General features: G+C 41.7%; 1 protein-coding gene across 1 annotated transcript; it reads left to right on the forward strand.

Moving 5' to 3' along the window:
* Positions 1 to 2107: 2107 nt before the first annotated feature.
* MOB4 (MOB family member 4, phocein) lies at positions 2108 to 22937 on the forward strand. Its single transcript, XM_059702652.1, has 8 exons — positions 2108 to 2260; positions 6768 to 6830; positions 10794 to 10894; positions 14232 to 14274; positions 14454 to 14540; positions 19584 to 19663; positions 20662 to 20773; positions 20903 to 22937. Exons 1-8 carry the CDS (start codon positions 2201 to 2203, stop codon positions 21032 to 21034), a joined length of 678 nt encoding a protein of 225 aa, XP_059558635.1. The 5' UTR covers positions 2108 to 2200; the 3' UTR covers positions 21035 to 22937.
* Positions 22938 to 25691: the final 2754 nt, after the last annotated feature.

Below are 25691 nucleotides of genomic sequence, written 5' to 3' on the forward strand. Positions count from 1 at the left end.
ATTAAAAACCTACTTATTCCTTTTTTCTCTTGTTCTTTTTTTTTTTTTTTTTTGGAAGCTCTAAAGAAGTCAATTAATGGTCTTCTCTTGTTCTTATCAGATGCGCTGAGACAGTATAACAAATATGGACGTAAGAAAATATTAAGGTGAGCCCCTCAAACATAGGTACCTGATATTTACTGCTCAGGGGCACAGAACATGACCAATTCTAATTTAATTCTTGGAGATGGGTTGTCCACAGACTGAGAGACCTACTTAGGACTCTGCTCTCACACCCACCCCATGTCTCTTCGGGAGACAACATACTTTGGATTCTCACTTGTCTTAGATTCTCACTGTATCTCCTAAGAGAGCTGGTGATTTGCACATGTCCCATTGCTAGACACTGAGCAATTTCTGATTACGGACTGGGTCTTCGCATCCTCCTGCTTTGGTGCTGAACACACAGTGGGGATTGATTAATAAGTATTTGTTGAATGAATAAACCTTTTGTATCTAGAAGATGGTGATGAAATTAAGAATTAAGTCTTTGCTCTTGAAAAGTTACCAGTCTATACATCTTCAATGAAACAGGAATCTTACTTAAGGCAAAACAACTTCCTACTGTTAAAACACTCGGAGCCAAAGTTCCAAGTGTCTGACAGTTACTCAGTTTCGCACACACTCAGTTTAACCAACCTCTCCTCCAGCCCTCACACCTTCGGGTGATGTCTGTGACATGGTTCTCTCTGCATTCTCAATGTACCTTTTCGTGTATTTGATGGGGTAGCTGATGTTTTCTCTTGGAAGTCACCCTCCTGTATGCACTCTTCACCCACTGTCTCCCCATTAGGTATCTATCCTAAGGCCTCTCCCATCCCAGATCAAAGATTTAAAGTTTCTAAGCAGGGAACAAAAAAAACTTTGCCGCCCTGGCCGGTTTGGCTCAGTGGATAGAGCGTTGGCCTGCGAGCTGAAGGGTCCCGGGTTTGATTCCGGTCAGGGGCACGTGCCCGAGTTGTGGGCTCGATCCCCAGTGGGGGACTTGCAGGAGGCGGCGGATCCATGATTCTCTCTCATCATGGATGTTTCTCTCTCCCTCCCTCTCTCTCTCTCTCTCTCTCTCTCTCTCTCTCTCTCTCTCTCCCTTCCTCTCTAAAATCAATAAAAAAATATTAAAAAAAAAAAGTTTGCCAAAACGGCCATGATTTCATGACTAAAGAGAACACTTAGAAAATCTGAAATCCCGTGTGATGTACAACTCCCACCAGGAGGCATTCAGGTGTCCTCCGGCTTTCTGACCTGCAACACGAGTTCATTTTGTCCGCCTAACGCCCCCTACCAGGTGTCCACTGGGTCTCGGATCACTGGCATCTGGGGCCTTGACGCAAACCAACTTGTCATTGAAAAAGTCCTTGGACCCTTGAGTCCTTTGGCTCAGTAGATAGAGAATCGGCCTGCGGACTGGGGGATGGGGGGGGGGGGTCCCAGGTTCGATTCCGGTCAAGGGCATGTACCTTGGTTGCGGGCACATCCCCAGTAGGGGGTGTGCAGGAGGCAGCTGGTCGATGTTTCTAACTCTATCCCTCTCCCTTCCTCTCTGTAAAAAATTCAATAAAAAAAAAATTTTTTTTTTTAAAAAGAAAAAGTCCTTGGCTCTGAAGTCGGCGGATGGTGGAGCCATCCTTTACACTCTCGGCCCCGGTCTAGTCTGATCTGAGATTGGGCCGATGTCATGCAGGGTCTTTGGAGTTCCTGTAACAGAGTGTCTGTCCGTTTTCCCCTTTGCATGCCTAGGACGGTGGCTTTCGGGACGGAGTTATGCTTGCTCTAGGTCTACCGAGACGGTCGCCATGGTGCAAGCTCGGTCCGACTAATGTCACGAACATAAGGCCGAGGAGATCCTCCCCACCGCTGTGGGTCCCCACCGCCGGGCCTCTCCCTCCCTCCCTGGCAGCCGGGCAGCCGCCGGCTGTTTCTTCTTCCCACCCCCTCCCGCCGCCGGGCAGCCGTCGGCTGTTCCTTCTTTCACCCCCTCCCGCCGCCGGCCCGCCCTTCCGGGCCTCTTCCCCGCCCTCCCGCCCTGCCCCGCGCGGACGCGCTGTTCCGCCAGGCGCCGCCCCTCCCCGGCTCCCGTCCTCCGGGCGCCGCTCGGCCCCGCCCCGCGCAGGCAGCGTCCCCACATCCGGGTACCGACTCCAGCCGCCCAGACTCTGGCACTATGGTCATGGCGGAGGGGACGGCAGTGCTGAGGCGGAACCGGCCGGGCACCAAGGCGCAGGTACCGTCTCGGCACCTTCCCTGCGGGGGCTCTCGGCGCCGAGCAGCGCCGCCGCGGGAGGTCGGCGGCCCCGGGAGGAGGCTGGGCCGGGCGCGGGCGGGGGCACGGTGCCGGCCTGCTCTTCCGGAGCCGCAGCCCCTGGTCTGGCTGAGCCGCGGCGGCCCGCGAGGCCCCGGAGCCCCTTAGAGGGTGGGCGGAGCGGCGGGTGGGGGTCGCCGAGGCCGGGGGCGGGGACCTGTCTGGAGCTTCCGCTGGTGCTTGCCTCGCCCCTGAACCCCAGTTGACCTGCGTCGGAGGGTGCCGCCGGCCAGGAGACACCGCTGGGCTTTCGGGGAGGGTTTGGGCGGGGGGGTCGGGTCGGGGTGCCAGGGAGAGAGGGCGTGGGAACGCAGCCTATCTGTCCTGGCGACTGGGTCCCACCTGGCATCTAGGACCCACCTGGCGACTAGGTCCTACCTGGCATCTAGGGCCTACCTGGCATCTAGGTCCCACCTGGTGACTGGGTCCTACCTACCTGGCATCTAGGTCCCACCTGGTGACTGGGTCCTACCTACCTGGCATCTAGGTCCCACCTGGCATCTAGGTCCCACCTGGCATCTAGGACCCACCTGGCATCTAGGACCCACCTGGCATCTAGGTCCCACCTGGCATCTAGGACCCACCTGGCATCTAGGTCCCACCTGGCGACTAGGTCCTACCTGGCGTCTAGGTCCCCCCTGGCGACTAGGTCCCACCTGGCGTCTAGGACCCACCTGGCATCTAGGTCCCACCTGGCATCTAGGTCCCACCTGGTGACTGGGTCCTACCTGGCATCTAGAACCCCCCTGGCATCTAGAACCCCCCTGGCATCTAGGCCCCACCTGGCGTCTGGGTCCCACCTGGCATTTAGAACCCACCTGGCGTCTGGGTCCCACCTGGCATCTGGGTCCCACCTGGCGACTAGGTCCTACATGGTGACTAGGACCCACCTGGCGTGTGACACACCTGCCCGGCTTGCCCCATCAGCTGGTGTAGCCGGATCTGGGTGGCGGTCCTTGACTGCGCCTCCTCCTGCTGTTTGCCTTTGGCTACTTCTCTCTGCAGCTGTTCTCTGGTCCGGCAAGTGCTCATCCTCGGCTGCGACTGGTTGGAGGTCATTCCCTGTGAATTTCCTTGTTGTTATGTGGGAGGCACAGGGAATGAACTGGTGTTCGCTTTCAGGAGGGCAGTAGTTGGGTGAGTTGGTGCTTATTTAGGTATTGGTTCTTGGGATTTGCAGAAGAGGGATGCCTCACGTTCTTTAAAAAATCAAATAGGCCTTTAGACTCAGTCTGAGGAACCTGCCAGCTGAATGGCTTGCTCTTGAGTAGATGCTCTAAACTTAGAAGAGGTGTGTTAAAATGTAATTTTAAAGGAAAAGTGGTGCAAGTGGGCAAAAGACACACAACAAAACAAAACAGAAAACCATAGAGCTGTGACCGTATGCCGGAGAGTAGCTTTTCATATCTTGCACAGAATTTTGGAAAGGGAGTCCTTTCGAAGGAATCTTTGAGATCCAGACACCTTCCCAGATGCATGTTACAGATAAGAAAACGGGAGGCCCTGAGAATCGGCCCCCAGAATCCTCTGCATTTGCTCAAGGTCCCATAGTTTTGCATTCTTAGTTCACTGGTGACTTTTTCTCCGTAAACGAGTTGCTTCTAGGATTGACTTCTAGAGAATTTGGTTTGGAAGTCCTTACTAGAGTCACATTTAGCTGTCAGTTGCTCTGGCAGTTTTGTTGTCATACTACTGGACATTTTTATTTAGGCTTTTTACCCTTTCCAGACTTTCTTTACCTGCAAATACTCTCTTAGATATCTTTACTTCTTATTCTGTGGAAACATTTTTGTTTTTTTTTTTATTAAGTGATCACCTTTTATATTTTATATTAAAAAAAAAGTGAACTCACATTCTGGTAATTGTCATCCATTTTTATTTACTCAAACGTTATGAAGTTTGAAAGGAAAGAAAATAATATATTGTAAATTAATATTGTAATACATCTGTCTGCTATGAGTAAGTCACATATAAGAAAGCTCCTTTGCTTTTTCCACGTTGTCATAGATCAAGGTTGTTAAATAAAATGTGGCAGAAAAGATTAGGGTTAAAAAAAAAAAAAAAAAAGACTGCTTACACAGCATGTTGCCCTGTCACACTAATTTCCTTCAGTGAAATGAGTCTATTCCAAGATGACTTATTTAGAGCTATCATAGAGTAGTGGAGTGTCTTCCTACTTTTTTTTAAGATTGGTTAGATTGGGAATTGGCACATAGTTGGTTTTCAATAAGTGTTTATTGACAGAATTAGATGAGAACATTCATTAACCCGGATTTTTGGTTCCTCCTTTCAGTGTTTAAAGTATATCACAGGTGTGATGAGGCAGAATATTTAATTACCAATTAACGTTTTTTTTTTACATCTTTTCTGTATATTACTGTGTGTTTTCTAACATTTTAACACATTGCGTACCGCATAGAAATCTCTAAGACATACGCTAGGGAACGCACGTTTTGGGCAAACTGCACGTTATTTAAATCCTCATAATGCACTTTAGGTGTTGTTTTTCAATAATTATAACATTTTTATTTACAAAAACAAACAATTAAAATTCCTAATACTTTTTTAACGTATGGTACTGAGTAAAACATTTTTCTCTATGAAGAGGGATCAAACAAAATTTACATAAGTATCTAGATTTGCTCCTTTTTCCATGGGCGTGAAAAACGAGAACACTCGTGAGCGGTCCTTAACAGATGGCGCGCGAAACACGAGAAAACTCCTGAGCGGTACGAAATGTGTTAATAACAAATATTATATTGGCTGTTCTATTTTTGATGGAGCTCATATTTTGTTTGGATATTTAGAACATCATTAGAATTGGAATAATAGTTTATAATGTCTTTCTAAAATAAAATAACACTTGTGCTACTACTAACACTAGCTGTTCTCTAGGTAAAAACTGATCAGTTTTATGGTGCCCTGAGATTTTTTTATTTTTATTTTTTTATTAATTCTCATCCAAGGATATTTTTCCATTGATTCTTAGAGAGAGTGGTAGGAAGGGGGAGAGACAGAGAGAGAGAATCATCAGTGTGGAGAGAGGCATCTGTTGGTTGAGGCCAAGAATGGAGCCTGCAACTGAGCTACAAGCCAAGCTGGCAAATCTTCAGGTGCCTGGAGACTTTTAAGTGTAACTTTTTGAGAAGATACTAAACCACAATAAACAAAGAAGTAGTACTTATCTCCTCAAGTGATACATGAAAGGTTTATGGGAGCCATATTAAAGGATTTGTGGTTGAAAAAAAGTAACTTGTAGTTCAATTAAATAAAATCTTGGTGTTCACTTAAAAACATTGAGTAAAATTACTTTAACTTATTTATGGAGTAGAGGCCTGGTGCATGAAATTTGTGCACTTGGGGGGGGGCGCATCCCTCAGCCCGGCCTGTGCCCTCTCACAGTCTGGGAGCCCCACGATCGATGGTCCCAAAGAGGTAGTCCCTGTCCACCCAGCCAGGGCTCCGCGATGGTGGCCCCGCCCACCTGCCGCAGCCCACTGGTTGGTGGCCTGGGCCTCCCTCAGCAGGGTGATCGTGGGGAGATGGCTGGGCCCCTGACCAATTGCATTGCACCCGCCTTGGCTGGCCTGGCGCCAGTGGGTGTCATAGTGTGGTCGTCCAGATGGTCGTTCTGCTGTTTGGTAGTTTGGTCGATTTGCATATTACGCTTTTATTATTATAGACTAGAGGCCCGGTTCACGAAAGTCGTGCGGTGGTATGGTTCCTAGGCCTATCCTGTGATTAGGGCCATCTTCCCCTGCTGCCAGCAGCTGGCCCTGCCCCCCGCCGCCACCCACCCGGCTTCCCAGTTTGCCATTGGGCAATCGGAACCTGATGGCCAGGGGGCAAGGGACCGAGAGGTTGGCTGGTCCTGCCCGCTTGTGACCCTGTTCCCACTGTGGGTCGCCCTCTGTGTGTGGGGTGACTGGTGGGGCGTGGGCCTTGACCTGGCGCAGCCTGCATCCCCCACCACCCACCCCCGGTTTCCCATTCACCATCGGGTGATTGGAGCCTGCCAGCCCGGGGGAAGGACCAAGAGGTCGGCCATTCCCACCTGCTCGCCTGCCCCACCCCTGCCACGGGTCACCCTCTGTGTGTAGGGCGACCCGTGGGGTGGGGGTCTTGGCCTGGCGTCGCCCACATCCCCCGCCACCCACCCCCGGGTCCCCATTTGCCATTGTGCGATTGGAGCCTGCGGGCCAGGAGTAGGGGCCAAGAAGTAGTCAGTGCACCTCATAGTGACTGCTCGAGCGGTCATTCTGGTCGTTCTGCCATTATGGTCGCTGGGCTTTTATTATATAGGATAACCACAATGCTTACAATATGAGCGCTTTTCTGCTCCTCTAGTATAACTTTGGATTTTTATTAAGAATTGAAGTTAATCATAATGGTATTGCATCTTGTATTTTAACCATGAATTTTTTTATAGGATTTCTATAATTGGCCTGATGAATCCTTTGATGAAATGGACAGTACACTAGCTGTGCAGCAGGTAATAACAATAGTTTCTTTTGCAACACCAATAAACTAAGCAGTTGACCTTCCTTGAGATAGTTAAGTATTCCTATGTCTTTTAGCACAAACCAGAATCTGTGGAATTAATGGATGGCCATTTAAAACTTTTGTCAACCTTCATTTTGTTTTAAGATGGCATATTAAACTATAATCAAACTTAAATATATTTTAATATCTTAAAATGTTAATCTGTACTATATTAGTGTACCAAATTTGATTTTACAGTGAACTTAATTCAAAATTAATTGAATACTAAATTAGAATAACATTAAATAGAAGTAGCATATGGATTTGGTGACTGAACTCTTGCGAACATGTACCTAAGCTTTACTTTTTTTTAACCATTTTTTAAAACCCTCACCCAAGGACATGTTTATTGATTTTAGAGAGAGAAGTGGAGGGCGGGGGAGAAACATTGATTGCCATTGGGCAATTGGAACCTGACGGCCAGGGGGCGAGGGACCGAGAGGGTTGGCCAGTCCCGCCCGCTTGTGACCCTGTTCCCACTGTGGGTCGCCCTCTGTGTGTGGTTGCCTCCTATATGTGCCCCTACTGGGAATCGAACCTTCAACCTTTTGGTGTATGGGATAACACTCCAACCAACTGAGCCACACCAGCCAGGGCAGGATATTCTTTTTTATTTTATTTATTTATTTATTTGTTTTGGGGCGGCAGGATGTTATTAATATTCTTATTGAGAATCACATTTTGTACTAGTTGGGTTTAAAAAAACCCACACACCAGCTGGTTATTTTTTCAAAATGAATAAAATCTGAAATCTGGGGGAAAAATAATTTCCATAGCTAATTATTAAAAAACTAGAGGCTGGGTGCATGAATTTGTGCACAGGTGAGGTCCGACTGGCCCACCCCCGATTGGGGTGGGGGGGCCAATCAGGGGCGGGGCCAGCGGGGGGAAGTTCCGCGGGAGGTTGGCCGGCAGGCCCCACCCCCTGGTCGAACTACTGGTCGAGGAGACAATTTGCATATTAGCTTTTTATTATACAGGATCACACTTAAGGATTAATAAAATGATGCCTGAAATTGTGTGTACTAGTAAATTGGACGAGGCATTGGTTAACTAACATTTTTAAAGAGAAAATGTGCAATAACAATAGGCTGTTTGGCTTTGTCTGATGGCCAGATAATAAAAGTAGATAGCTATTTGGATTTATTGTTATTTGAAGATCTTAAGGAATAAAATAGAAATACAGTTGAGTTCTTTGAGCTTTAAAAACAATTCATAATCATTATAAAAATCTTTAAAATGGATCTAGTATATTAGGTATTTAGCACAGGAAATGGAAGAGCATTCATGAATGGTTTTGTGCATTGCCTTTTTGTATGTGCGTATGGCGTTATCTTTTAAAAAATATTTTAAAAGTTGTTTTCAAAGAGGGAGAGAGAGCGATAGAAACATCAGTGATGAGAGTGAATCATTGATTGGTTGCCTCCTGCACACCCCCTACAAGGGATTGAACCTGCAACCTGGGCAGGGAATTGAACCTGATTTCTTGGATCATGGGTTGACGCTCAGCCACTGAGCCACACCAGCCAGGCTCTGGTAGTTTAATTATGTGCCTGGGCATGAATTTCTTTGGGTTTTCTTTCTTTTTTTAAAATATGTTTTTAATTAATTTCAGAGAGGAAGGGAGAGGGAGTTAGAAACATCAATGAAGAGAGATAATTATTGATGGGCTGCCTTCTGCACGCCCCCTACTGGAGATCGAACCTGCAACCCAGGCATGTGCCCTGACTGGGAATCGAACCGAGATCTGGTTCATAGGTCAACGCTCAACCACTGAGCCATGCTCTTCGGACTCTTTGGGTTTTCCTGTTTGGCATTCACTCTGCTTTTTTTTATTGTGATAAAAAAATATATAAAATTTACCACTTTTTCCCATTTTAAGCTTACAGTTTTGTGGTGTTAAATACATTTACATTTTTATGCAGCCATTACCACCTCCATCTATCTTGAGAATTCTTCATTTCTCCAACTGAAACTCTGTACCCATTAAACAATCACTCCCCATAAGCCTATTCACCTTCTTGAATTTGTAGGTTTATGTCTTTTCCCAACTTAGAAACTTTTTAGCCATTATTTATTCAGATTTTTTTTTAGCACCACATTCTTTTACTTTTTGTGGGATGATGGTGACATGACTCTTAAATCTTTTGTTATTGTCTGACAAGTTCCTGAGGCTCTGTTTATTATTGTTTTTATTCCTTTTAATTTCTGTTGTTCAGATTGGATAATATCTATTTATCTATCTACAAATTTATTGATTCTTTACTGTGTTATCTCCATTCTGCTATTGAGTCCAGTGAGTGTTTTACTTTGGTGGTTGTGTTTTCCAGTTCTAAAATTTCCATTTGGCACCCAGTTGGTGTTGCTCAGTGGTTGAGCATTGAACTGTGAACCAGTTTGATTCCTGGTCGGGGCATATGCCTGGTTGCAAGCTCAGTCCCCAGTATGGGGCATGCAGGAGGCGGCCAATCAATGATTCTCTCTCATCATTGATATTTCTCTCTCTTTCCCTCTCCCTTCTTCTCTGAAATAAATAAAAATATATTGAAAAAAAAGAATAAAAATCACTGTAGCAATAGAAAATTAAAAAAAAATTCCATTTGGCTCTTTTTAGCTTTCTTTATTGATACTTTTGTTTCGAGTGTTTGTAATTTTACATTCAAGCAGTTTTTAAATAGCTGCTCTAAAATCTTTGTCAGGTAATTTCCAATATCTGTGCCATCTTGTCATTGGTGTCTAGTGCTTGTTTTTCCCCATGATAAATGAGATTTTCATGTATTTTTGTATGCCAAGTAATTCTGGGTTATATCCTGGACATTTTAAATATTATGTTTATACTCTGGTCTTATTTAACCCAATGGAGAATGTGATATTTTTGTTATAGCAGGCATTTGACTTTGTTAGATATAGGTTGCAAGTTCCAACTGAACTGAGGTTCCAATGTTAGTTTAGTTTTCAAAACCTTTTGTATCTGTTGTGTGTGCGTGCGCACCAATCTGTTGTCAGCCTAGTCCAGTGATGGCGAACCTATGACACGCGTGTCAGAGGTGACACGCGAACTCATTTTTTTGGTTGATTTTTCTTTGTTAAATGGCATTTAAGTATATAAAATAAATATCAAAAATATAAGTCTTTGTTTTACTGTGGTTGCAAATATCAAAAAATTTCTATATGTGACACGGCACCAGAGTTAAGTTAGGGCTTTTCAAAATGCTGACACGCCGAGCTCAAAAGGTTCGCCATCACTGGCGTGGTCGGCAAACTTCGGGGGTCGCGAGCCACATGCGGCTTTTTGGCCCCTTGCGAGTGGCTCTTCCTAAGCCTTAGGAGTACCCTAATTAAGTTAATAACAATGTGCCTACCTATATAGTTTAAGTTTAAAAAATGAGGCTCTCAAAAGAAATTTCAATTGTTGTACTGTTGATATTTGGCTCTGTGGACTAATGAGTTTGCTGACCACTGGTAGGTAGAGGTATATCCATTAGCTCAGTTCTCAAAGTCTGTCAGATATTAATTAGCATAAGATCCATGCATGCACTTGTGGATTGCACCCAGGAGTTCATAACCAGTTTTATGGGATTATTTACTTTAAAAAAATGTTTTCATTGATTTGAGAGAGAGAGAGAGAGAGAGAGAGAGAGAGAGAAAGAGAGAGAAAGAGAAAGAGAAAGAGAGAGAAAGAAAACCATGCCTCCTGCATACCTCCTACTGGGGATCGAGCCCCAAACCTGGGTATGTGCCCTCACTGGGAATTGAACCATGACCTCCTGGTTCATAGGTCAATGCTCAACCACTGAGCCATGCTGGCCAGGCAAGGGCAGTTTTTATATATTAAAAAATTACATATGTTTAATATAAGATTTACCATGTAGTATAATATTTTAGTTAACTATAAAAACCTCTTTGTTTATAGTATATTCAACAGAACATAAGAGCAGATTGTTCCAATATTGACAAAATTCTTGAACCACCTGAAGGCCAAGATGAAGGTGTATGGAAGTATGAACATTTAAGGTAAGTCCTTGTGATATATCAAAATAGTAATAGTACTTATTAGTAAAAAATAATCTTTAGTATTAATTATGAATTATAAATAAAATCATTATTAACTGCAGATCAAAAAGCAAATTCTAAAGTTTTTATATTTTCAGTGTTATAAAGTTTTCAACTTTGATATTTACTGATTATTTTTTACATTTATGGATTTGGGCCTTATGTTTTTACACAGTTTTCCTTAATCATATCTGTTAACCACAAATGCATTATTTCCATTTACCTACTCATGAATAGCTAGCTCTCTCTAGAGCAGTGGTTCTCAACCTTCCTAATCCCGCGACCCTTTAATACAGTCCCTCATGTTGTGGTGACCCCCAACCATAAAATTATTTTCGTTGCTACTTCATAACTGTGATTTTGCTGTTATAAATCGTAATGTAAATATCTGATATGCAAGATGTATTTCATTGTTACAAATTGAACATAATTAAAGCATAGTGATTAATCACAAAAACAATATGTAATTATATATGTGTTTTCCGATGGTCTTAGGCGACCCCTGTGAAAGCGACCCACAGGTTGAGAACCACTGCTGTAGAGGATCATGTCAGGTTCCTGGTATCTGATGAGTTACCTAGTAACTACTGTGAACTTTCAGTCTTCCCTTTGGAAAATATAGATTAATTGTAATCTTGCAATAAGGAATTTTGGAGCTTTTCATAATATCCTTTGAATGAGAAAATTGATGATTAGTGATGGACTAGTTAACTAGAGTTAACTTTAGAAGCAGCTATATTCTGAAGTTACTAGATGGTTTCTTGAATTTATCAACTTTCTAATGTAAATGGGAGTTGGGATGAGTTGATAGTTTAAATATGGAGAATGCAGAATGGATAATATGTTCATCGGGGTTTGTTACTTTTGTTTATTTTAAAATAATAAATATAGTATGGCTTTTCCCCAGTTAATTAGACCACATTTTCTGTGATGAGTGCCTCAATTTGTAGATAAGGAACTTTTTAAAATTGATGTTGCAGACATGTTGTCTAGATTTTGCAAAGACATAATGTCTTTTTTTTTTTTTTAATATGTTTTTATTGTCCAGCTGGCGTGGCTCAGTGGTTGAGGTCACAGTTCGGTTCCCAGTCAGGGCACATGCCCGGATTGAGAGCTTGATCCCCAGGAGGGGGTGTGCAGGAGGCAGCGGATCAATGATTCTCTCTTATCACTGATGTTTCTATCTCTCTCTCCCTCTCTCTTCTTTCTTATGCACACCCCCCACTGGGGATCGAGCCCACAACCCAGGCATGTGGCTTGATCGGGAATCAACCATGACCTCCTTGTTTATAGGTAGACAATCAACCACTGAGCCACACCAGTTGGACTATATAGTTTTTTCATTGTTGACAGTATTACAGATGTTTCCTACTTCCTCTTCTCTTTGTCCCCCTCCACCCAGCCCCTTGCATTTATTTTTTAAAAATATTTTTATTGATTTTTAGAGAGAGAAGAAGGGAGAGGGAGAGAGTGAGAAACAACCATGTGAGAGTGTAACATCGATTGGCTGCCTCCTGCATGCCCCCTATTGAGTGTGTATTCTGACTAGGCATGGAACTGGCAGCTCTTCCTCCATGGGCCTGGGACAACTCCAACCAACTGAGTTACACTGCCAGGGCTTAGATCTGTGTTTTCAGGACTATAGTGTTCTTATTGGTTTGATGGGGAAACACAGGAGTAAGTAATTTGATAGAATTTTTAGAGGGAACGTTTAGTATTTCATTTAGTTATGAAGTAAGTTATCTTTGTGTCATGGCAATATTTTTTGAGCACTTAACAATGTTCCAAGAATTGTTCTAGGCTTGTAATTCTCAATTTGGGAATTTTAGAAGGAAAAGATGTCATGAAAAAAATCCCCATGATCTGTTAAGTGACAAAAAAGCAAGTTATAAAATTGTGTATATGATCCCAATATATTTAAAAATCATCAACACTAATAAAAGAGAAAAATGGTAATTGGCGTACGAGCTACCCTTTTCATTGGCTAATCAGGACTATATGCAAATTAACTGCCAACTAAGATTGGCAGTTAACTGCCAACTAAGATTGGCAGTTAACTGCCAACAAGATGGCGGTGAATTTGCATATGTAGGCACAATGCAGGGAGGCGAAAGGGAAAGCAGGAAGAAGCTCCCTGCCACTGACAAGTGATCGGAAACCCAGGGGGGAGCTAAGAGCTGGGGGGCAGGGCAAAGGCGGCCTTTGCCCTGCCCCCCAGCCATGATCGGAGAATCAGGTGCCTTTTCCGCCCTGGCCAGTGAGAGCAGGAAGTAGGGGTGGAGCCAGCAATGGGAGCTGGGCACGGTCGAAGCTGGCAGTCCCAGGAGCTAGGGGTCCCTTGCCTGGGCCTAAAGCGAAGCCCATGATCGTGGGGCCACTGCAGCTGCGGGTCCCCGCTGCCCGGGCCGGACGCCTAGGCCAGAGGCATCAGGCCTGGGCAAGGGGCCGATCCTGCGATTGGAGGGTGATGGGGGTCAACGCCTGAGGGCTCCCAGTATGTGAGAGGGGGCAGGCTGGGCTGAGGGACACTCCCCCACACACACACCCAGTGCACGAATTTCGTGCACCAGGCCCCTAGTTATATATAAAATCAAATTTGCTATAAATAGTAATTATCTTTTCAGAAGAGGTGGTGGGATTATGGAAGATGTTCTTCTATGTTATAATTGAAGGTTTTACAAAGACATGTTTGTAATCATAACAAAACTTGTAAAATATGTAGGAGTATAAAAAGTGTAGTCTTTTTTGTATATCTGTTTGTATATGGATATAGAAATGCATATAATTTTACACATAACTGGAATCTTACTGTGAGTATAAACATATCCTTTGCCAACATTTTATTACTCTTCAGTTGCTAATTATTTAGAATGTTAAAAAAAGTTTTTTATGTATATGGTTTCTGTGAACATCTTTGTACATATATCTGCATATAATTCTGATTATTTAATTAGAATTGGTTCTTAGGAGAATGACTTAATAAAAAAAAAATACACTTTCTAAGTGTCCTGGTAAATTTTTCTAAAATACTCCTCAGTAAAATCGTATTAATTTCCAGTGTTAAGAGTGATCAAGTTCTTGAACTCTGATATTGAACTTTTTTATGATCATTTGTTTTGAATTTTGTTTATTAACCTGTATGTCTTTGTAGGAAATGTGCCATTTAAATTCATGTGGTGTTGATAATGTTGATGAGGGAGGATGGATGGTATTGGTAGGGTTCTGTATTTTAAATTAATATTCTAAATATAATGTGGAAAATACATAAGACTTTTCGTTTATATATTTGAATTTTTAGGCAATTCTGTCTTGAGCTCAATGGACTTGCTGTCAAACTTCAGGTAATATTTTCAAGTTAAAGTTATAATAGAAGTGCTCATTTTTTCCCCTAGTTTTATAACTTAATGTGCTTATAAGACTTATGTAAAATTTCTAACTAGAATTGTACATGGAAATGTAGTAACCCAAATGATAAACTTTTTAATTGCTTTACATATTAAGAAATGTAACATTTTAACAGAGCGAATGCCATCCAGACACATGTACTCAGATGACAGCAACTGAGCAGTGGATTTTTCTTTGTGCAGCTCATAAAACTCCAAAAGAGGTGAGAATTTATAAAGTAGAATGACTAATAAAATGGCCATAACCTAAATTTCTACAAGATTGTGGTAGACAAGTTATTAGGGGTTTTAGTTCACTCTTTATTTTTGCCAGTTGGTTTCGTGTTCTTTGCGGCAAGGTTATTGCCACAGTGCTGTTTTAGAATTTCTTTTTAAAAAAATATATTTTTATTGATTTCAGAGAGGAAGGGAGAAGGAGAGAGATAGAAACATCAGTGATGAGAGAGAATCATTGATTGGCTGCCTCCTTCATGCCCCCTCCTAGGGATCGAGCCCGCAACCTGGGCATGTGCTCTTGACTGGAATTAAACCCGGGACCCCTCAGTCTGCAGGCTGATGCTCTGTCCTCTGAGCCAAACCAGCCAGGGCAGGATTTCTTATAATTAGTATCATTTTTCATATTGAGCAGTTACATGGAGAATGGATAAACAGAATGTGGTATATCCATACAAGGGAATATTTTTCAGTCATGAAAAGGAACGAAGTTCGGATATATGCTGCAGCATGGATGAACCTTGAGGACATTATACTGAGCCAAATAAGCCAGACACAAAGGGACAGCTATTTTATGATTCTACTTATATGAAATATCTTGAAAGGGTACCAGGGACTAGGGGGTGAGGAGTGTGGGAAGGTATTGATTGATGTTACAGAGTTTCTGTTTGGGATGATGAAAAAAAACCTTTGGTTAGAAATAGTGGTGTTGGTTGCATGACACTGAATCTAATTAATGCCACTGACTATACATTTAAAAATAGTTAAAATGGCAAATGTTGTGTTCTATATATTTTACCACAATTTTTAAATCGTCACTGGGGGATATTTTTTCCATTGTTTTTTAGAGAGAGTAGAAGTTAGGGAGGGACGGGGGGAAAGAAAGAGAGAAACATCTCACCTGAACCTGGGCAGGGATTGAAACCTGGAAGCCAGTATCTGCCCTTGACCGGAAACCGAACCCAAGACCCTTTGGTACACCCTCTGCCCCAGGCCTTCACCACACTATTGTCTGTGTCCATGGGTTATGCATATATGTATACAAGTTCTTTGGTTGATCTCTTCCCACCTACTCACCCACACCTTCCCTATGAGATTCCACAATCTGTTCAATGCTTCTATGTCTGGATTTATTTTGTTCATTAGAGTCCACATATGAATGAGGTCATGTGATACTTGTTTTATTTTGTTTGTTCAGATTATCTTTATGTATTTACCATCACACTGTAATAAGCTATATTTAGTAGTGACTGATTTACATTTCTTTTTCTTTTTTTTAAATTAAATCTTTATTGTTCAGATTATTATAGTTGTTCCTCTTTTTTCCCCCCATAGCTCCCCTCCACCCGGTTCCCACCCCACCCTCTGCCCCTACCCCCCCACTGTCCTCATCCATAGGTGTATGATTTTTGTCCAGTCTCTTCCCGCACCCCCGTGCCCTTTTCCCCCTGAAAATTGTCAGTCCACTCCCTTTCTATGCCCCTGATTCTATTATATTCACCAGTTCATTCTGTTCATCAGATTTTTTATTCACTTGATTTTTAGATTCACTTGTTGATAGATGTGTATTTGTTGTTCATAATTTGTATCTTTACCTTTTTCTTCTTCTACTTCTTAAAAAATACCTTTCAGAATTTCATATAATACTGGTTTGGTGGTGATGAACTCCTTTAGCTTTTTCTTATCTGTGAAGCTCTTTATCTGACCTTCAATTCTGAATGATAGCTTTGCTGGGTAAAGTAATCTTGGTTGTAGGTTCTTGCTATTCATCACTTTGAATATTTCTTGCCACTCCCTTCTGGCCTGCATAGTTTCTATTGAGAAATCAGCTGACAGTCGTATGGGTATTCCCTTGTAGGTAACTGACTTTCTTTCTCTTGCTGCTTTTAAGATTCTGTCTTTGTCTTTTGCTCTTGGCATTTTATTGATGATGTGTCTTGGTGTGGTCCTCTTTGGATTCCTTTTGTTTGAGGTTCTCTGTGCTTCCTGGACTTGTAAATCTATTTCTTTCACCAGGTAGGGGAAGTTTTCTGTCATTATTTCTTCAAATAGGTTTTCAATATCTTGCTCTCTCTCTTCTTCTGGCACCCCTATAATTCGGATGTTGGTACGCTTGAAGTTGTCCCAGAGGCTCCTTACACTATCTTCATATTTTTGGACTCTTTTTTCTTTTTGTTTTTCCAGTTGGTTTTTTTTTTTTTTTTTTTTGCTTCTTCGTGTTTCAAATCTTTGATTTGATTCTTGCGATCCTCTAGTCTGCTGTTGGAACTCTGTATAATATTCTTTATTTCAGTCAGTGTATGCTTAATTTCTAGTTGGTCCTTTTTCATATCCTCGAGGGTCTCACTAGATTTATTGAAGGTCTCACTAAATTTATCGGCGGTTTCTAGAAAATTCTTGGAAAACCTTAGAAGTGTGGTTTTGAACTCTATATCCAGTAGTTTGCTTTCCTCCATTTCTGTCATTTGTGACCTTTGTCTTTGTCTCCGCATTCTTTATGCTTCCCTGTGTTGATAGGGTGGCTTTCTGTGCTAGGTGTCCCCAGTGTCTCAGCCTCCCCAATTACCTGAGGTGGACACTCTTGGTGCACCCCTTTGTAGGCTTTGTGCACAGTCTTGTTGTAGTTAAGCCTTGATTGTTGTAGGGAGGAATTGACCTCCAGGCCAATTGGCTGTGAGAATCAGCTGTGTCTTCTGTGCTGGAGACACCCTTCTGGGGCAAGACTTGCTTCAGTGGGGCTTTGGTGCCCACTGAGTTGCCCCCTGAGTGTGTCCCTTGTGGATCTGAGGAGTTGTAATCTGGATGGTCCCACTCTGACCACTGGGTACACTGGCTCTTGGATCTCTAAGGAGGTGCTAATTTAGCCTCTGCCTGAGGCTGCCCAGCAGGAGCCCAGCTGTGAAGCAATGCAAGCTGGTGCGGGGCCATGGGCCTTCTTTTGGATGTTCTGGGTCTCTCTGACCCAGCTGCAGTTTGTTAGATAATTTTAGATTGCAAAGGGCCAGGTCATTCGTATGCAAAAGCCTCTGCACACAGCTTGGGTGGGGCGGGGTCTCAGGGAATCAACAGGGCGGAGCAAGCAGCTATGGTTGATCCTCAGCCCTGCCCTAAGGGGCCCCGCGTCTCAGTGTCCTGGTAATCGCTGCAAGCTCCTCTGAGAGAAAGCCGCCCTCGAGTTCCGCCTAATGTCAGTCAGTCCAGTTTCTCCCTGTATGAGTCTGGGTCCCCAGAGACTCGCCCAGAACTGGAGTTCAGAGTAGTCGGGAGCTTTAGACTCCCTCCTGATTGAAAAAGACAACCGCGTCCTCAGTTGCCAGCCCTTTCCACGTGCGCCTCCATACCTCTGCACTTTACTTCCGCACCTCCTCTGAGTCTCAGTGTGCTTTTCTCTTTCCTTGTAGTTGTAGAATTTCCACTCAGCCAGCCTTCCTGTGGTTCTGGATGATGTCCTTTCTGTCTTTTAGTTGTATTTTATTTTTTTTATATATTTTATTGATTTTTTACAGAGAGGAAGGGAGAGAGATAGAGAGTTAGAAACATCGATGAGAGAGGAACATCGATCAGCTGCCTCCTGCACACCTCCCACTGGGGATGTGCCCGCAACCCAGGTACATGCCCTTGACCGGAATTGAACCTGGGACCCTTCAGTCCAGTCCACAAGCCGACGCTCCATCCACTGAGCCAAACCGGTTTCGGCTTTTAGTTGTATTTTTGAAGTGGTTGTGCGAGGCAGCAATTTCCGGTGTTTACCTATGCCGTCATCTTGGTTTCTTCAGCTGATTTACATTTCTAAATACCAGTTCCTTTTTCCCTTCAAGTGGATCCCTGGTTCATTCTCACTCTCCTGTCCTTTGTCCTTCTCCCTGTCTGCCTCCAAAAGAACTGAGTGAGGAGGCTACTTTGCAGTTTTATTTTCCCTTCAGTAGTTTATTTTTCCTTTAGTAGATTTGCTGATTTGCCCTGAGACAGTAGGTTTCGTTGTTTCTGATAAATGGAATAGGATAAAGCAAGGTTATTAAAATGTAAAGATATAAATTTCATGTTAAATTTCAAAGGAGGTCAAGGAGAAAATTCTTTAGAAAGCTGCTAGGAGAATAGGGTGGTAGACACAATAAAGGATACTTCCTGCCCTAACCGGTTTGGCTCAGTGGATAGAGCGTCAGCCTGCGGACTCAAGGGTCCCAGGTTCGATTCCGGTCAGGGGCATGTACCTTGGTTGCGGGCACATCCCCAGTAGGGAGTGTGTAGGAGGCAGCTGATCAATGTTTCTCTCTCATCGATGTTTGTAACTATCTCTCTCCCTTCCTCTCTGTAAAAAACCAATAAAATATATTTAAAAAAAAAAAAAAAGGATACTTCCTAGGATGTGAGGAGGCAGTGATCCCTCGAGGTATTTGTGAAGTGTGAGTCAGTGGACGGAGCGGTCAGTATATTCCTACTATAATACATGTTTTTGAGTCCTTCCTAACTGTATGATCCTGCCTAAGGCATTCATGGGCCATCAGTCACTGATAGTCCCTGTTGCTGCGCACCATTCTCCAGGCTCTCCATCTTAGGCTGTAGAGCTGGGATAGTTTCATGCTTGTTTACCTAAATCTCTGTGATCTCTTCTGAGCTGGCTGCTTGTTTTGAAAGATTCCTTATCTTTGCCCACAGATAATTTTAAGACCTAGAAGAAGCCTGTGCAGACTCTGCAAACTGACCAGCTTCAGTTTCCTCATTTGTAAAGTCAGAGGGTTAATGAGCTAATCAGGTTTTCCTTCCAGCTCTAAATGCTGTTTTCTCCTGGGCAGTGTTGGGAGTGAGAAATTAGGAGATTGATTCATGTATCTTTTAGAATCTGATATAGTTCATAGAGATGTTAAAGTCTTATTTATTGATGTGACATTGAATTCTAGTCATTCTGATATTATAAGGCAATTCTCTTTTAGGATATATTCAGGTTTTTGGAATAAGACACACCTATAATAAATACACCTAAACTAAGAGGCAGAGCTCTCTGTTGATGCATTTTTATATCCTTTCTTTTATAGTGTCCTGCTATAGACTATACTAGACACACACTTGATGGTGCTGCATGTCTTCTGAATAGCAATAAATATTTTCCCAGCAGGTAAACAAAACTTTTAAACATGGCATTAAACTTTTTGGATTTAATTTAAAATATTGTTGTTTTTAAAATTAAAACTAGGTTCCTGGTTAATGCATTGTATTTTTTAAGCTTTATATTTTATTCAAGTTTTGAAATTAGGGTTATAGTTAAACTAAAGGTAGCAGGACTTAGTTCCCAAAGCTCACAGGCCAGTTCAGTCAAGGGTAGTCCCGGCTGCTGTGTCCTTGTCCAGGGCTCTCTTTCTGACGCTTTAGAGTTGGGATATTTGCACACTTATTTACTGGAATCTCTGTGACCGTCAGCCTCCTTTTAGATAGCATGCCTCAGGAGCAGGCTTTTCTTAGCTGGACTGCTTGTCCTTGCCTATTACAGTCCTCATCAAATAAGATCTGGGAAGAAGCCCTGTGTATACTCTATTATATTGGTGAGGTTTGTGACTGGTCTTTTATTCTATTGAGATATTTGTTATCAGGTGGATCAATTTGGAAATTTTATTTCCCCCCAAATATCTTTAACTCTAAAGAGCTCAGAGAAAACATGTAAAAAATACTGGGTTTTGCCACAGTATCCAAATACATTAAAAAAAAAAGAATATCCGAAATATGCAGGCAGTTTTTATTTCTCAAAAAAAAAAAAAAAGAATCAAGTTCTATGGAATAAAACAGTAATTCCTTTTAGCAGTTTTAATCATCTCTAGAGAACAAACAATGTTATATGTGTATGTTTTAGTAAGTTTTGATTTGTCAGGGATTTGTTTTAATTGCATTAAACTACAACGTTTCAAAACATGATACTAAATTTCTTAGGCACTGTGGTTACATAGAAGGAGCCCTGGCTCAGGAGTGAACAGGGGTTCTAGTCCTGCTCTTGCCACTTATTAGCACTTTGACCTTTTCCCTAGGTGTCTGTTTTCACACTTGTGAATTTAGGAGATTGGAATACCGTGTATTTTTCATAAGCTCTGTCAAGCTCTGTGAATCTATGATTTCTGTTTCTAGGGTTAGCATAAAGGAATCATCTGTAGCAAAACTAGGATCAGTATGCCGTAGGATTTACAGAATATTTTCACACGCTTATTTTCATCATCGGCAGATATTTGATGAATATGAAGTAAGTATGCTTTAGTAATTATCCTGATGCATTCTTATCAGAATGACAATAATATATGCTGATATTATGTCTCATTTTTGTTTTGTTTTGATGGTATATTAAAATAACCTTTTTTCTTCTTCTCTACAGAATGAAACATTTTTGTGTCATCGGTTTACTAAATTTGTGATGAAATATAATTTGATGTCCAAGGATAACCTGATTGTACCAATTTTAGAAGAGGAAGTTCAGAATTCAGTTTCTGGGGAAAGTGAAGCATGAAGGGAATCATATAGAAAAAAATGTACTGATCACATAATTAACATTAATTATGTACTGTATATATATATCATTTTAGACACATCAATCATGTATCCATATTATAGCCTCTTTGTTTAGTATAGGTTTTTGTATGCTGAGTGTTGCCTTTTAAAATGGGAAATACTTTTTAAGTTATTCATGAGCTGTATATTCACCGGTATGGCACTCATGGTTTTTAAATAAGATTAGTATTATCTGTTTATAATGCCTGTTAATAAAAGAATTTACAGTTTGGTAAAATTGCTGCTAAACAATCATTGGATCACAATCCTCATCAAATAAACCCATCTATAAAAAGATGAGTAAGCTTGAGGTTTCGCACAAGCCATTTACTAAAGAAATAGTCATGTTTTCCTTTGGTTTTACCCCTGAGTTTAGGTAGTCTAGAAAATTCTGTAGCACATAGTTTAGTCTTAACTATTAACTTTTCAAAAATGAGCTAAAAATGTTTTAAAATTCTGTTTATAGTTTTTGATATACATATATGATTATGTGTATGTCCAAATATAAATCAAATGAAGCATTAGTAATACTGAATGTATTAGTAATACTGAAATAATCTTAATACTACATAAAGTAAATTCTAGACCCATATACTTGGAGAGGATTTACTTTTTGCGACAGTGGACTGTTACATACAAGATGGTGATGATAATAAGTGCGTAAATGATGTTCCCATTGCAAACCTACCCTGTCCTTCCCTTCTCATTTCCCTTCACTCCCTCCCCAACTACATTGGCTGAGTAGCTTTTCCCAGACTGATCTAGTGGTAGCTTATACCTATTTATATTGTATTAACTGCTTACAGACTATACCTCATAGTAGCAATGACACTACAGGAGAAATGTGTCTGCATAGGCTCTTGCTTATCTATGTTTTGCTAATTTGCTCTAACTACTTGGAAAATTTTTAAAAATAGTTTGACTCTCTCTGTTAGTAATATTATTCTTTTTATCTAACCATCAAGGCAGCATTTAAATTGAGTTGAAAAATATTGTAGTATTTATTTTATGACCCCTCCCTACAAAGTTTATGTTTGAATTATATGCACATGTGGTATTTTTTTGCAAGAATTTACAGGTTCCAGGGGTGCTGATGAACAGTCATAGATATTTTGGACTTTGTAATAATTCAGTGTCTTAATAAGGATTCGACTGCAAATTTTACAATCTTACAATATACTGAATGCAGTTTTTAACAAGGCACTGGAGTTCTGATTGCTAAAATGGTTGTAATGAGGCACTTTGATAGGCTAAAAAATTGTATATGTAGTGAAGAAAATGTGTAATTCCATCTCTTGAACAGAGTTAAGCACGGGGAACTTTTTATTTAAAATGGTTATTTTGAAATGAAGATGAAAATGTATTCATCTTGGTTTATTTTTTTCAAGCTTGAGGACATATTTTATATCAGATAATGAGACGAGTATGTGCAGCAGAAACGGGAATGGTAGCATTTTGAGGGTGTGTATGCATCGACGCCTTTCCGAGCTGCCATGTGTTTGGTTTTGGAGTAGCTCTGTCCTCGTAGCCAGTCATTCTTTTACCCCCATCCACAACTATCCTTTAAGAACTTTTACGGTCACAGTGAAAGGAATGTTGACTTTGAAATTATACATTTATATCAATGTCACTATAAACATATGGGGATATTAATTTTTACACAAACTTGCTAAGTATTGAGAGACTAAATTACTAAGTTAATAAATTATATACAGCAATGTAGCTGTTCTCTCTAGATGGTGTCTCAGTGGATTTCTGTTGCAGTGGCTGGGGTTGGCAATCTGGCTAAGTATTTTGAAATACATTTTGAATAAAGTGGCTTAGTGTTAATGGGGAAATAAAATGTCTTTTTAAATCACTCATTCCATCTTCCCTGTGCTGTGTTTGGAATCAGTCATAAAAAAGGGGCTGGGTGGTTAGCATCAGTTTGTCGTCTTGCTTTTGTACTCATTGACATCTTCATACTCATACTTACTGCATGTGAGGTTGACTCACTGTACTGGGCAGATCTAAATGGAACAGTCACAGTTTTTCCTTAATACTGTTTACAGACTTTGGAAAATATACATGTATGTACCTAAGTGGTAATGAAAAAATTAATGGCCCTGGCAAATCATTGATTTATAAAGTAAGTGTTCTAAAGAGAGGGGAATAGAAAACTCAGTTTTGTGTAATGAGGAAGTTAAGCTCCACTTTTTGTTTGGATTATCCAATATAGAGCCCAAAGTTAAATTTTTCTTTGTATAAAGTAATTTTGACTATATAGTCAATTCAGTCTTCTCCTATCATATTTGGGAAAGTAGCTGACTTAATGATGTTCCTGTAAGTATCATAATTCTTTTGTGAGTATATATTTCCTTTTCTCTGATTTGTGGTCATTTTGCATTTCTAGAACAGTTCCTCAATTAAATTCTTAATGAGTTAACACTTTTAAAAAATCAGAATAAGCCCTGGCTGGTTTGGTTCAGTGGATAGAGCATCAGTCTGTGGACTGAAGGGTCCCGGGTTCAATTCTGGTCAAGGGCACAATCCTGGGTTGCAGGGCTCGATCCCCAGTAGGGAGTGTGCAGGAGACAGCCGATCGATGAGTCTGTCTCATCATTGATGTTTCTCTCTCTCTCCCTCTCCCTTCCTCTCTGAAATCAATAAAAATATATTTTAAAAAAATCAGAATAACATTAAAAATCCATGATTACATTGTTAGTAAGGACTGTGTTCTGGTTTAAACACATTTAGTAATGCCAAATTTATTGTAATAGAACTAATTATCTGTTCCCTGTGTACTTTGCTCTAATCACTAAACAATGGCACCCTTTTGCCTGAAGGCTTCCTATAATTTTATTTTCACTGTTAAATTCTACATTTTATATGCTTTGTTTTTGCATACTCTTTGGATGTGCTAATGGTTTCTTTGTGTAGTTCTACCATGCTATGCAAATGTTTTAGTAAAAGTAGTTGATTTTCATTTCTTGAAAGCAGCATATTGTTAACTACAGAGGTATTGGTACAGCACATTTAGTAGCTTTAGATGGTCAAAATATCAAATTTGTTTTCTGAAAAAATATGTATTATTTGTAGAGTACACTATTCAACCAGGTATTACCAAGCGAATCTGTCAGGGCAGCAATTTTCAACTGGTGTGCCATAAGAGGTACACTGGTGTGCTGCAGAATTGTTAAAACACGCAATACCTGACTACTTAGTCAGGGGCACTGATTTCTTTTCCCTTTGTTGTCAAAAAAATGACAACAGCCAATACAACAATAGCTGTCTGGTGTGAATAAATCAAAATTATACCAATATTTTTGTCAGTGGCAAAAAATAATTTTTTGGTGAGCCACAGAATTTTAGTGATTAATTTCTTTGTGCCATGAGATGAACAAGGCTGACAATTGCTGTACTAGAGTTTTATAATGCCGGGAGCCGGTCCATCCTTGCTGTTTCAAGGGACCTGGCATATATGGCATACGGTTCTTAATATGTTTGCTCACCTTCTTGGCGCTGTGTTTTAACCAAGGTCACCTCTCCGAGAAAGGTTGAATCCCCAAGTAGGGATTTTCCCCTGAAGTTAGGGAGGGAATAAAACCCCTCAACTAAGTGCCAGGCGGGTAATTAATCACTTTAACTATAAACAATCATGCTTAAGCTACATAATCTTTACTCCCTGGAATGGAGATAAGAAACGCCCTAACCTTTGTAATAGAGATTGACAGGATTAAAATGAACTGGTATAAACACAGATGTAACAAGACAGCAAGACACAGGGCTTGGAAGACAGGACCAAGAGAGACAGAGCCTAGGCACAGAACCTACACAGAACGTTCTCTAGAGACAGAAGAACTTCGCTGGCGAGAGCATGCCGAAGGATCCTGGACAGGGACTGGCCTCGGAGCCTGGAGGCAGAGCCTGGCGAGAGAGCATGGCAGGGGATCCTGGACTGAACCTGACTGCGGAGATTGGCAGGAGAGCCTGACTAGAACCTGGTGACTGAACCTGCCTGGAGAACCTGAGCAGAACCTCTCTGGAGATCCAGACCAGAACTTGGCTGGAGATCCTGGCTAGGCTGCTGATCAACTGAACCCTGTCTCCGTGTCCTTCCTTCTTCGCCGACTCCGTCCACACCTTTAGGAGCCTCTGGACCTGCTGGGGCTGGACCCCGGCATATGGCGCTCGAACAGGGACCCCTAGGTAAGCGCCCCACACTCGGGACGGATCGGACTCCACCGTAGGAATAGGGTGGATAGTCTTCGCCGACTCCGTCCACACCTTTGGGAACCCCTGGAACAGGATTCCCCTAGGTAAGCTCCCCCCATTGAGAACCCCCACACTCGGGACGGATAGAACTCCACCAGGGTGCTACAGACCCCCCTATAGAGGATAATTAGGGTAAGAAGGTGGATAGTATAGAACTTAGATTGAGAAGATGTGCCATACTGAGTCCAAAGAAAGAAGACTCTGTATTGATCTTTAGATCAAGAAGATGTGCCATACTGAGTCTAAAGAAAAAAGACTCTGTATTGATCTTTTAACATATATGCTTGCTAGCAGAGGAATTAAGGTTACTCCCAGTCAGACAGAACGTTTTATACAAGAAGTATGTCCATGCTTTTCTGAGG

Source organism: Myotis daubentonii, chromosome 7, assembly GCF_963259705.1.
Source record: "Myotis daubentonii chromosome 7, mMyoDau2.1, whole genome shotgun sequence".
Classification (NCBI taxonomy): Eukaryota; Metazoa; Chordata; class Mammalia; order Chiroptera; family Vespertilionidae; genus Myotis; species Myotis daubentonii.

Excerpts from the sequence above, each read along its gene's own strand:
- MOB4 (XM_059702652.1), top strand. The coding sequence starts at position 2,201 with ATGGTCATGGCGGAGGGGACGGCAGTGCTGAGGCGGAACCGGCCGGGC. Across the intron at positions 10,895-14,231 it reads TGGAAGTATGAACATTTAAG|GCAATTCTGTCTTGAGCTCA; the intron begins GTAAGTCCTTGT and ends TTGAATTTTTAG. Across the intron at positions 19,664-20,661 it reads AATAAATATTTTCCCAGCAG|GGTTAGCATAAAGGAATCAT; the intron begins GTAAACAAAACT and ends TTCTGTTTCTAG.